The sequence below is a fragment of the Stegodyphus dumicola genome, chromosome 1 (genome assembly GCF_044657685.1).
Source record: "Stegodyphus dumicola isolate Sdum_Otavi_A_Nest chromosome 1, ASM4465768v1".
Lineage (NCBI taxonomy): Eukaryota > Metazoa > Arthropoda > Arachnida > Araneae > Eresidae > Stegodyphus > Stegodyphus dumicola.
The window spans coordinates 78,202,734-78,216,771 of NC_140768.1; the positions used below are offsets into that span (position 1 = coordinate 78,202,734).

Consider the following 14,038-nt stretch of genomic DNA (forward strand, 5'->3'; position numbering starts at 1 on the left):
TTTGATGCAACTTTATACTATGAGTAAAAATGTCGCAATAAATTTAAAATAGAAAATTAACTATAACTAGCTGTGTAGCAACCCGATAGGATGCAGTTTCCTAAGTAAATATCAGAAATTTAATGATCAATCTGTTTTAACATGATATTTTTTTATTTATACGGATAAATAACATACCGCAGAAGTCATTTAATACCTGCAATTGGGTAGGTAGTAAAGGGCATAAGGGTGCGTAGGGTCTAGACATTAAAATAATCATAAATCTTTATCCCACTTATAGATAAGATAATGACCTTCAGTACTACTGCAAAATAAAACTTATTCAAGCTACCAAATTTTAAAAAAGATAAATCTCTTATTCTCTACTCTCCCCTATATATATATATACTCTCCCCTATATATCCCCTATATATCTCTACTCTCCCCTATATATATATATACTCTCCCCTATATATCCCCTATATATCTCTACTCTCCCCTATATATCCCCTGTATATCTCTACTCTCCCCTATATATATATATACTCTCCCCTATATATCTCTACTCTCCCCTATATATCCCCTATATATATGTACTACAGTAATAAGTAAATTCCAGCAAAATGGTTAAAAATATTTTTAAAAACGCACAATATGATTTTAAAAGGCACATTCAATATAACAATTTTGAATTGAAGATTATCAAAAAACACTAGAAAATAAGATAGCAAAGGGTTTAAAACTGTGAGAGCGCAATACCTGGATGCAATAACTGCTGTAAACACAAATATGCAACAGAATGGTAAAAAATATTTTTAAAACTCAAATTACAGTCAAAGCTCATTCGACATAAGAATTTTGAGTGAAAGATTATTAAAAACACTAGGAAATAAGGCAGCATGTCTTTAAAACTATGAGAACGTAATATCTGGATGCTGTAACAGCAAAAAGCAACAAAAATATTTGTAAAATCGCATTATATGAATTCAATAAGTACATTCGATATAAAAATTTAAATTAAAGATGATTTAAACACTAGAAAATAAGATAGCATGCTTTCAACTATATGAGAACTTAACATATGTGAGTACAGCAAAGTAAATAATAGAACTGTAGAATTTTATATTATATTAATGATCTAAATACAATTTCAAAATAATATTTTTTTTAAGAAATTCACATTTGAATGAAGTAATACTTCATTTAATTAAAACAAATAAAACTTTGATAGGCTGTGCAAAACGTTATAAAAGTATCAAATTTTTTAACTTTATGGAAATTTTAGGCATTTCATTCCTTCTATTTCTTTTCATAAAGACCACTTAAAATATGTAACGAAAAATTAAGCATAAAAAAATTGACTCCCAGAAACAGTTTTGAAAATAATGAAGCGAAAATAAACATAGAAATAAACATTTTAAGCTGAACTTAGGTTGGAATTTTAAGAAGGTCAACAAATGATTAAATATTATAATTGTAATGTAAGAAAATTAGTTGTTTCAACTTTTGTCCACTCAAACGGTTTCGCCGATCATTCAGTATTAATCCAGCTTTAGAGAACACCCTTTCGCATGGCACTGAAATAGCCACAAGGCCTAATTTTTTCTGTGATAATTCCTACAAATTAGGAAATACATTTTTATTCTTTTCCCACCACTCCAGTGGATCAGATTTCCTGGAAAGAATGGGCTTTTGCAGGTATCTTTTCACTTCTGCCGCAGCTTTGTCGATCGCCGCGTCTGCTGCGGGAGCTGATGAAGTTTGAGAGTCTTTACTCTCAAACTCGAACCAAACCGATGATTCGTCTATCTCTTCATCATCCTCTTCCACATCCTCAACAAGATTATGGGTAGTTTGTGCAACTACCGATAACTCACAGATAATATTACTTTGAATTTTTTTGGTGACATCACATTTGAGCCCCAATTTTTTTATTCGAGGGTCAAGGAAAGCGGCTTGAGCAATGTCTTCTCTTGAATCGATAGTTGTAAATCTATTACCCAATTCACGTTGTAGTACTAGTACCACATTTTGTACTTGTTCATTAACACTTTTACTAAGCAGATTTTCACAGATTTTTTGAAGTCCGCCGATTAACACCGCCATAGATGCTGGCAAGTATTTTTCCGAACTCAATTCGCAAGTCAACTTTTCAAAAGGTTTCAAAACGTCACAAAGATGTTGGACACTTTCCCATTCTGGCACATCAAGAGCCTCTGGGGTTCGTTCATCAAACCCATTGTAGAACGAATAGCGTCTTTCAGTTCAAGGAAACGTTTTACCATATAAAACGTGCTGTTCCAACGAGTCTTCACATCTAAGATGACTTTTAAGTCTTTTCTCTCCTCGCTAGAGCACAGATATTTTCGCAAATTTTTTGCAGCGATATTACTTCTCCTGTAAACTATCACAATATCCCTAATTTTCGTTAGAAGGTCGTTAACCTCGTTTAGAGAATTTGTGACAGCCAAATTGAGAGAGTGTGCAATGCATCCTAAATGTTTTAACTTTAGTTCGCTGTCGACAGCGTTAATCATATTTTTGGCATTGTCAGTCACTATTAAAGACACTTTTTCCATCGGAAAATATGGTTGGCAAATGTGTATGATATTTTCTGCAATAATTTTGGCTGAATGACGTTCATCAAAAATTGAGCAGTCAATCAGTACCGTTTTCCTTTGCATGTGTTCGTCAATAAAATGGCCTGTCACGGCCATGTAACTTTCAGCCTTTTGGTTGCTCCAACAGTCTACAGTCAAACAGATATTTTGTACAGCAGTAAGAAAGTTTTTTAAACTATTCTTTTTTTTCTTCATAAGCAGCAGGAAGCAAGGATTTAGAAACCGTTTTCCGTGAAGGTAAGGAATAGGTTGCATTAAAAGCCTTTGAGTATTCTCGGAATTCCTCATTTTCTACGATACTTATTGGTTGTAAATCCTTATATACCATTTTGATCAGTGCGCGATTGATTACTTTTTTTATATATATATCCATCGTATATCTCTGGACAAACTGCATTATGCTGGACTGGGATTTTTGTGAAAATACACCAACAATATCACAAGCACTGTTGTCTACCGTAAGTTGTGTAGTCTGCTGGGATGTGCATGGTTGCCCACCATCTGCAGTGCTAGTGACGACAGAACGGGCTGGAGCGGCATCAATATCATCAACATCTAGATTTACACAAGGATGCTTCCTTTGCAAATGTTTTTTTAAATTTCCTGTTGAACCACCTTTGATGGATAAAAGGTCTTTACAAATGTCACACATAACCTTTTCGTCTTCATTAGTATAGGAAAAGTGCTGTCAAACCAAGCTGAATTTCTTTTTCTTACTAGACATTTTGTAATTCGATTTTTTTTTTCTGAGGCGTAAGAAACTGATAGATACTAAGCAATTCTATAACGTACCGATACTCACCAGTACGAGACAAGAATGAATCTTATGGGAAAAGTGACGAAGTTGGGAGATGGTCATCAGCATCGTCAGATAAGCATAAAAAAAATTCTATTAACGACTTCCGCTGTTCACTCCAGCTGCAATTTCTAAAATCAGCACTACTGTGTGAAAAGGATAAGTGCAATATCGCGTAATGATTTTATTAATCAGGCATGAAAGAGCAAAAAATGCAAAGGAAAAAAGGGAGGGACATGTTTGTTTACATAAACATGTCCGGATAATTTCCGGTGTTCCATTCGGGTCCGTGACACTTAGCCGACGGGACACTTAAACGACACCAGTTAGCCGACAGGACATTTAGCCGATACGGACACTTAGCCGACAGGACATTTAGCCGACAAGGACACTTAGCCGACATGTCATTTAGCCGACACGGACAGTTAGCCGACAGGACATTTAGCCGACACACAGAATTCGCCGTCAGGGCATTTAGCTACCGGACAGTTAACTGTCAAGACATTTTGTCAAAAGGCAATAAGCCGACAGTGATGTTTAGCTGACGCGTACCCAATAATTATTTAAATTTACAATCAATTACAAAATATCTCGACTTCTCCATAAGTTCAATATCTAAGTTATTTTTTTCATATATCTGTAAAATTCAGTTTTCGATTCTTGAAGATCTCATACGTGCTTTTAATTATTGTGTTAATTTAGCATTGTTTGATATGTATCGTGCTGCTTGGTGTACGAGTATATTGGCCAAATTGAAAAAGCGCTGAAATTTCTCGTGAGGGAATATGAATTAAATTTCGAAAGGAAAAAGAATTTTTTTAGATAAGTACAGCGGTCACTTAATTACATTTTAATATGGGATCTTCAAAAATTATCCGTAAAGCTTCTGTTATTTAATCAACTTTCACATCATTAATAATTTTTCTTGTTTACTTAATGATATTAATTTTCCAATCTCGCTCTTCCAAATGCTTTCAAATTTCTAATATCTTTACGTTACATTACTGTTTTGCTCATCACATCATGTTACATTCCTTCCCTTAAAAAATCGTTTGGCTGCAGCCACTAATGAAATTTACTTTCCCTGTCATGAAAAATCTGAATTATGCAATAAAAATTACTGTCATTCTTGAATTATACTTTTTTATGGAAACATATGGCAGTGAGGGTTAGTTTAGCAAATATATTTTATTTTGCTATTAAAAACAATTTAAAAAAAGTGAATTTTTAAGACCAGCAAAGGTATAAATTATTTGCGACCTCTATAATTAGCAGCTCATGCCACGATCCTCAAAACTCATAAATTTTGTGCATTCTGAGTTATATTACGTCGAATGGTTGTTGCTGTTGATGATTAGAGAAATTGTTGTTTCTGTCTACGGCGTTGCTTTATTCCTACGATTTTGTGAAGAAAGGGAAAAAAACATTGCTCTCACTGCTGAAGCTGATCCTGAGTTGCTGTCGTCTCTTCTTGATGTTCATGATAAGTATGTTTTCATTATTCTTATTGTCATTAGGTTAAAAGTTAGGATTCATGCATATCATGGACAAGGAGGCGATCGAAAACCGTATCAAATCTGTGTGTAATCACAGAAATCTGGAAGTTACCAGCGATAACTTAGAAAAACTTAAACAATTTATGCTTTCTGAGTTTCATGCTTATCAAAATTCATTCAATCCAAATAATGCGACTGAATTTCACTTAGCTCACGTCAATGCTATGGAAAAGGATATACAAATCTTAGAATTATACATTAATGAAATGAAACAAAAAGAAACCCTAAATAATCCAACACAGGAAACAAGTCAATCTGATATTACTGCGAGTCAAAAATCTAGAATCAAAAAGAAAAACACAATAGATAAAGAAGGATACATAACCCCTAGAATAACTCATAAGAGAACTCTATCAAATTCCGAAATAGAAAAACCAGCTCAAAAAAAGTAAATTCAAGGAACTAAACCCTGAAGACAATGTGGAAGCAGAGGAAGGTGAATTTATTACAACCAACAAAAAAGCAGGATACATTCCCCTTATAGTGTTAACAGACTTCACGGGGATTGGGATAAGATGAAAGAAGAATTTGAAGAGCAATTAAATATCAAAATATATTCTGGAAATGTAAGTGGAAGTACACTGATCACAAGAGTTTATGACTCAGACAACTACCGCACAGTTACTGAATACCTAACTAAACTACATATCGTTTTTCATAACAATAACTTTTATTGCATTATTCATATTTTTCAGAACGGTCTACTCCTACTACGCTGAAGACAGCAGCCAGTTCAGTCTAGCCTACGATGTCTCTCTCCAGTAACTGCGCTTCGTAACGCGAAATGAATGATCCCACCACACTGCGGATTCTCGCACGATATTCCTACAAGCAAGTTATGCCTATACAGTATCCGCCAAATCACTATAATTGCTCCCTACGAATATAATTGCTCATCACCTCCTACTTTGATAAAATGGTATCTGAATGCTTCGCATTCAAATCTTCTGAAATTAGTGCTAGCACAGGAAAAGGTTATGCTCAGTAATTTCACTTGCTATATACAGGGTAAGGCAATGGCTGGATACCTACATGTGTGTGTCTACCTTCTATCAGTCCTGTAGTCTAACTGTCCGTGTCGGCTAAATGTCCGTGTCAATAGAAGTTGTCCGTGTCGGCTAAATGTCCTGTCAGCTAAGTGTCCGTGTCGGCTAAATGACCTGTCGGCTAAATGACCTGTCGGCTAAGTGTCCTTGTCGGCTAAATGTCCTGTCGGCTAAGTGTCCGTGTCGGCTAAATGACCTGTCGGCTAAATGACCTGTCGGCTAAGTGTCCTTGTCGGCTAAATGTCCTGTCAGCTAAGTGTCCGTGTCGGCTAAGTGTCCGTGTCGGCTAAATGTCATGTCGGCTAACTGGTGTCGGTTAAGTGTCCCGTCGGCTAAGTGGTTGTCGGCTAAGTGTCACGGACCCGAATGGAACACCGGAAATTATCCGGACATGTTTATGTAAACAAACATGTCCCTCCCTTTTTTCCTTTGCATTTTTTGCTCTTTCATGCCTGATTAATAAAATCATTACGCGATATTGCACTTATCCTTTTCACACAGTAGTGCTGATTTTAGAAATTGCAGCTGGAGTGAACAGCGGAAGTCGTTAATAGACCGGTTCCATTCGATAGTTTTTCCCTCCTCAAATAAGCTCCAGAGAGAGTAAAAAAAAGAAGATTCGGACTGCCAGGTCAAAGTTCACCTCTCTTCCTATCGGAGGAGGGTCGTCACGTCCTGGGGGATAAAGCAGGCGTTGACAATCCTGCGTTAGACACGTGACCTGGGTTTAGTTTTTGGCGAGATGAAAATCTGTTTTTAGATGGGGAAAGAATTATCATAAGTGGGTCAGTTATCTTTGTTCTTTCATTAGAAAAGTTTAAAATTGCATCTGTATTTTATGTTGATTGGCTTAGTGATCCACTAGATTCTGTGACATTTTCTGAAGTAGGTACAGCGGGATACAAAAAGGACCATATTTATTTAAAAAGGATCATATGATTTACGTTGCCCTATTAAGCAAGCAAACGAAAAATATTTTTCATGATTTATGCTAAAAATATGTTGAGGAAACGGAAGTAATCTAGTTGGTAGTTGATTCCATTCACCAATCCAACAACAGCAACTTACCAAATCAATCATTTCAGATCCAAGCAGTTTTTCTCCTACAAACGATGAAAAATTAAAACATGCACAATTCGAAGTGCAAATCATCTAGCGCTCCCCTCCCTTTCCCTCCTGACTATGCCGACTCCAATCACAAGCGAGCAATGCCGGCGACAGTGACTCCAACTGCTACTATTCCCCCCCCCCACACACACACAACGAACGGCCTTTCGAAAAATTTCTACTATTTCACACTCGTCCTCCCGCGCACACAAAGGCAATTAATTATACTACCTCAAACTCTAGTCTCCGTGACGAACGGAACGGAAGTTTCCCCCTTTCACGTTTGCCATTCCATGCCCTATTTCAAGGTCATTCATGGACACAAGGAACGCATATCACCATTTCGAAAATACAACCAGATACTACTGTCCTCGTACCAAAACCGAAGTGAGCTGAACCCTCATCGATCCTCCAGTAACGAATACCGAAACACCAAGAAGAGACGCATATTTTCGTTACAAAGTAGCGAATACCGAAAAGCACCCGTTTCGATACAGAAGTAGCGAATACCGAAAAGTACCCGTTTCGGTACAGAAGTAACGAATACCGAAAAGTACCCGTTTCGGTACAGAAGTAACGAATACTGAAAAGTACGGATTTCGGTACTGAAGTAACGGGTACTTGGATGTACCGATTTTAAGAACCTGTTACAACTAAGTACCCGTTACAAAATACCCGGTTCGGTAGTACCGACTCATCACTACATATGTAATCTTCGGCGTACAGTAGTTGCAGATATCGCTTTACCAATAGAAGTTGTAACCATAGATGTCACATGTGTGGAGGTCTCTGCGATTCCGCTTGGCTACAATAGCAATATATCGATCTTCCTCGGGGGGTTGTAACCCTTGGGCGACCGGCTGCGGGCCTTCGAACAACTGTCTGTGTGGTTTGGAATTGTTTCCATAAACGTGAAATTACAGAATGATGAACGCCGAAGAAAAGAGCAACATCTGTGATCGACTGTCCTGCTTCAATGCGCCCCACAGCATGCCAGCGCTCAGAATCTTCCATTCGTCTTCTGGAAGTCATAGAAATACGTATGTCTTGAAAACAAATTGTACGAAAATTTTAAACACCTTCTATCAGCACTTACAGTCAACTTCTGTAACCCTTCATAAAGCTGGCTTCTTATAAGACTGCCTTTCTTGCATATTTCTTGACATAAAAGCGCGATTGGCTGTTACCTAACATATTTGCATACTTTCATCTACCTTTGCAGCGAATTGCATCCTCTTCAATTCTGATTGGCTATGCTTATAAGGTATTTCTTCGTATGCCTTCGTGGTGTGGTGGTCTGCATGCTGGGCGCGTATTCAAGAAGTCCGCAGTTCGATTCCCGGCGAAGGAGTTGCATATTTTTTATCTTTCCTACTTCCAAAAATACCTAATGTCTCAACATGCTTATTAATAAACATTTCAATAGGGGAATCAAACTAAGTATAAATATGCTGCCTCTTGCTATGCTATTTTTTTTTTTTTAGTCCAAAGGGATTTGAATCCCGAAGGACTATTAGTTTCGTTTTGGCATTTTGCGTCGGACTCATAAATGTCGGTTCACTTTTCAAACTGTTGCCACAAAATGTTAGAGTCCTGCATTATATTTGAAGAAATTAAATAATGAAAAATCTGCATAAATGTATGTATATTTCTCGTATTGTGATAAAACAACGGTACATAGAGTCATCGAATTTTGAATAACGTAATCCTCCAACGAATATGAGCATGTGGAAGACCAAATTTGAAATTTGAAATTTGTTTTATGATCGATTTCCTATTTTTTAAAACTTTGACAAATTTTTGATTAACAAACTCAAGGATTTCAAAGCGAGCAATGGCAACGTTGTGCAGAAAAAAACATTTTTATCTCCAGCGCGTGAGTCTCTGTATCGGAAATTCTAAAGATATGCTCGTTTTAAAACCATTTTGCGATATTGCTGTTGCACTGGATCTTATGGTTTAAGTGCGAGGAACATGATATTTAATAAAGAAAGGTAACACACAAAATGTTAAAAAACGCCCCTTTGGACGTAATTTAAAATCTGAAACATTTCAGGTTTTTTTTTTTTTTTTTTTTTTTTTTGTAAGAAAAGCATGTACTGAGGTAAAAGCAAGAAACTTACAATGAAAAGTAATGCATGGCAAAAACAACAGACAATAAATTTTCTTTGCTAGTCCTAAAATATTGCAGACATGAAAAAAGACTATTTAAAAGGCATTGATTATCTACTCTTAAATAACGATAAATAGAACTATATAAAAATTTTCCAAAATCTGTTATCATAATTTCTTTGTTAAGTCATAATTCGAGCATCTGTTGTCCTCGCTGTTTATCACGAGTTCTTAAAATGGGCTTTAGCAATCAATAGTCACAATAAAAAGCGTATTTGATTGATGCTGTACATCAGCGGAACAGTGTGATTATTCTCAACCCCATCCCAATCTTGATAGAACAAATTTCAGATGATAAAAATCCGATAATTTTTTCTTCTCTTTCTTCAGCTTCTCGAAAGCATTCCTAAAACAATTGTTATATATTTGTCCAATTAATTAGCTGTCGTATTCAGTCGACTGGGTTTAAGGGCTTCTAACTCTGCATAGTAACGATCATACTTTATGTGGGATTCGAACACAAGTTATTCAAGTTGACTGTTGCTAATGTAAATCTCCACTATCCGCCACTTCAGTTAGCGATTCTCTCACATATAACGCACGTCAAAGAATGCATATGTTAAAGTACAATACTGTTTCTTTTTCTCGTTAAAACATAATTACGTACATAACTATTCTTTAAAGAAATAGCTGAGTCATGTGTATGTCCCTAAAACCCCAAATTAAGAGAAACATCACTCCGAGCCTGATACTAAGATAAAATAGCATGCATAGCAAAGTTTTCTTCTCATTTTAAAATAATCCTTTAACGCTGTAAGCTAATCTATGCAGATTACCGTGGAGCATTAGCTGTCATTTTGTTATCAAAAGAACTTCCTAAATTTTTAGTTTTTCTTTATCGCTTTTCCAGCTATAATGGTGCCGATAAGACGAGGGAGGATATGGAGATTACTTCCTTGAAACGATGACGGTTATTTTAAATGATCACTGCTTTACTGTCTGAACTTATCTGAATAATTTAGTTTTATGCTAAAGTTTTATATGTTTTACAACTAAATTTCACATTTTTAGTAAGCTTTCAACATTAAAGGTAGCTTCGTTGGAAACACATATTGCATCTGCGATGGAAGACTTAAGTGATCATTCAGAGCAAAGTGGTGAAAGGAAATCATATTACAGCTACTTATAAAATTCAAGGAATGTTTATACTGGGATATGTTCATAATTTTGTGTTAAAATATTCTTTTATTATAGACATATTTCTGTCAAAATAACCCACAAAATGTTTTCTCCCTCCTTCTGGATGCCTTCGCGATGTAACGGTAGTACACTCGGCATGTATTCGAGAAGTCCAAATTCGAATCCCAGCGAGAGCATTTCTCATTTTTCACCTCTCCAGAAATAAAATACCGTAATGCTTTTACACTGCCACCCGAACTAAAAGGTGGTGGATTCTTCACCACCAGGATTTGGCGATTCGGTCCTCTAATATACAGTCGCCCTTTAAAAGAGGAAGTATAAAAGGTATTTTTCGCCGCCTTCTGCATGCCTTCGTGGTGTAACGGCAGCACACTCGGCGTGTATTCAAGAGGTCTACGATCGAATCCTGGCGAGGGCGTTTCTCATTTTTCACTCCTCCAGCTTAAAAGAAATCTTAATGACTCTACAAACCGTTATACTAATTGATTTCATACATAGAGGAACATAAACTTGTTTGATAATCTGTGTTAAAACTCTCTAATCGAGATGAGATGCCAGAAAAAAATATTGCCCATATGCAATCAGAGCAAGAGGATATTTCCAGTGTATAATGTTATGCATATAATTATATCAAAAAAAGGAAGGTGAATTTCTAGAAGTTATGAGAACATTCTGTTTATTTTACCTATCTACAAGGTGATTCAAAATTAGACGAACAAACTTCTAGGCGGAGTGAGCTACACTAGACGTGTGTGTGTGTGTGATTATGGCAAAGCCTCGAGGGCTATCTGCCTAAGAGGAGGGATGCCTTCATGGAGGACTTTCTAAGGGAAACTGGCTCGTATACACGTTACACATGGGGAAAACCACGAAAACACCCATGCAGCCAGCCCGTTCGCGGAATTCGAACCTCGGACCGAACTACCAGTGTTCAACGACTTTACCGCTCGGCTGCTGGTGGGCGCTACACTAGATGACTCTTAATCACGTAGCAATGCAAAGTCGTAAATCCTAAAGAGATGGGGGGGGGTTGTTAGGAGCTGTCGCAAGAAAACCGTCGACAGCCACCATCAAAGGCATTAGTAATTTAAAACTTACATTCTTATGGGAATCTAAGACAATAAAACTGTTTCTTCTGCAATGCAAATTAAATTGGAATCAAAATATATTGTGAAAGTTTAGACTAATTATTGCCATTGTAAACAAATATTTTAGGCGTATCGAGACATTTATTGACAACTGATCAATAGACTATTTTATCTCGCGATAATAACATATATGGCTATGAAAGTACGTCATAGAGAAGTTTTTTCTATTGTGAACATAATTTAGTGTTATATTGCTTCCTTAAGGAAAAAACTGAAAGAATATTGCTCTTGCTTTTATATGACGGCTAGTTCTAACCTATAATAAACTGTTTCCAAAACCACTAGTGCAATAAATCCGCACCCCCTTTTATTACCAAGATAGTCGTAAAGTAGTGAATTACGTCTACCATTCTGACACATAAAGATTACTTTCAATCCACAAATACATCTTTTTATATACCGTAAAAATATATATAAAACATTTTTGTTTATCTTGCAAATTTTTCATGTTTTTTAGAGTCAAGAAAGTGAGAAACGATAAAGACCATTACTATCTGCTTTACTTATCTTAAAAATAAAATAATTATTTAAACAACTTGCACATACCAAGTTTCCAAGACAATATAAATCGTGCTTATCTTTGTCCGTGATCAAAATGGATCATTGTTATAAAAATGTTTTTAATCCTGTGAAAATCGTAGCTGTTAGTTTTAAAATTGGACTGAATTGGATGACTTATCAAAACATGGCTGAGCTCATTACAGCTATATGTCTAAGGAAAAAGACAGATTTTTTAAAGGTTTTCTAAAAAGAGCTGACTAGCCTTCATTTTTCTTGCAGGTTAACTTTCTATGGAATTTCTCATACGAACTACTTGTCTCTTTGAATACACAAAAACAAAATTCTAGTACCGAAAGTAACGCAGTCGTCTATTTTATTCCTATACATTTGATTTACTGATTCCTATACATTTGATTTACTGATTCCTATACATTTGATTTACTGATTCCTATACATTTGATTTACTGATTCCTATACATTTGATTTACTGATTCCTATACATTTGATTTACTGATTCCTATACATTTGATTTACTGATTCCTATACATTTGATTTACTGATCTTGCTGATAGGAGGGTGATAGCTTTTCCTTTAGAGATAGGATCTGGCAAATTTCATTTCTTGTTCATTAAAGCTGAATTACTTTAAAAAAATTTCATTCAGAATTTTTCATTTGAAACATTATTAAAATTCACAAATTATTCGAATTTTAAATCTGGCATAGGAGAGTGACTTGTCTTTAGAGTAGACTAAGAGGTAATAAAAAGTTGTTTTATAAAAATTATAATTGAGGTATTTCCTGAATTAGTTTCAGATATATTTCACCCATCGGTTTACACAATGGTAGTCGTTGGAGTGCTGTTGACGTAAGTAAAAATTTCCTTGAATTATCTTGATATTTCTACATTTTACTGAGATTCTCAGTTTAATTTTATTAAAATCTACGGGAAAATGTTGCATAAGATTTGTACGAGATATTTATGGAAATAAAAATAAAAGACTCGCAATGATGTCTCACGGTCTCATTAAGGTTAATTTTAAAAACAGGTCAAAAGTACAAAATATATGGCAAAATAATAGATACTTGGTTTACTAAATTCTGCCTTGTTTTTGAAACAGGCAAGTAACTTCCAACGTAACTGAACATCAGAAGAACAACTGATTTTATATATTGTAAAGCCTGTCTCATTTATTTGACGTGTACGATGACAAAATGATAGATGTCCTTTATCTATTGCCAATAAATTTGTGGAAAGGCACAGTAAACTAGAGTAAAATAAATATAAATTTGTGTTTTTAATAATGATTTTGCATTGCATCTTTTTCTGCATTTTTCTTTTAATACTTTTTAATTTCAGTGTGTCTTGCAGAATACAATAATAATCAGTGAAGTAATAAGACTTATACAAATCCTGCACGCAGAAAGCTGATACACTGCTTGTTTCAGAATTTGGACACCTTAAACTCGGCCTGTTCTCAACAAACCATCAGAACTCTGAAAATATTTGGATTCATCGTAATACACGTATCATTTAGATAAGTTAGCCGTTACTTTCTTGCTTTAATTAACAAGTCCCTATTTTGAACAATATTTCTTTGAAGCTGCTTCAATGGAATATTGAGTTCTAACGAAGTTCGTGAGGCAAAGTTTTGTGTCTTTTGTTCTTGTATGAATGGTGATTATTTGCAGAAATTTATTGGTTTAAGAGAATGAATATCATTTACCTTTATGTGGACTTCCATCCGCGTTTTACCAAATCCTAGATCTCTCATGATATGCAGGGCAAATCGTTTCTGCTCCATCCATACAATTCCGCTGTTGACACTAAAACCTAACAGATGAAAAATACTTCATGAATAATTTCAGTTAGGAAATCGCAGATATACAGAATTCCCTGAAAGCAACTTAATCTTATTTTACATTTGATAATTGTTTATGTCAAGTGCTAGTCTCCATCTCGGATTTGAAACA

The 14,038-nt window shown here is 35.5% G+C and overlaps 1 protein-coding gene across 3 annotated transcripts in view; it reads right to left on the reverse strand.

The window, feature by feature from the left end:
• The window catches only part of LOC118182141 (cytochrome P450 2J6-like), a 145,976-nt gene that overhangs the window by 86,811 nt on the left and 45,127 nt on the right, over positions 1–14,038 (reverse strand). For all 3 annotated transcript variants that reach the window (XM_085816626.1, XM_085816629.1, XM_085816633.1), the window contains exon 3: positions 13,792–13,898. In XM_085816626.1, the coding sequence (XP_085672752.1) occupies positions 13,792–13,898 (107 nt within the window). The remainder of the gene's footprint in view (positions 1–13,791; positions 13,899–14,038) is intronic.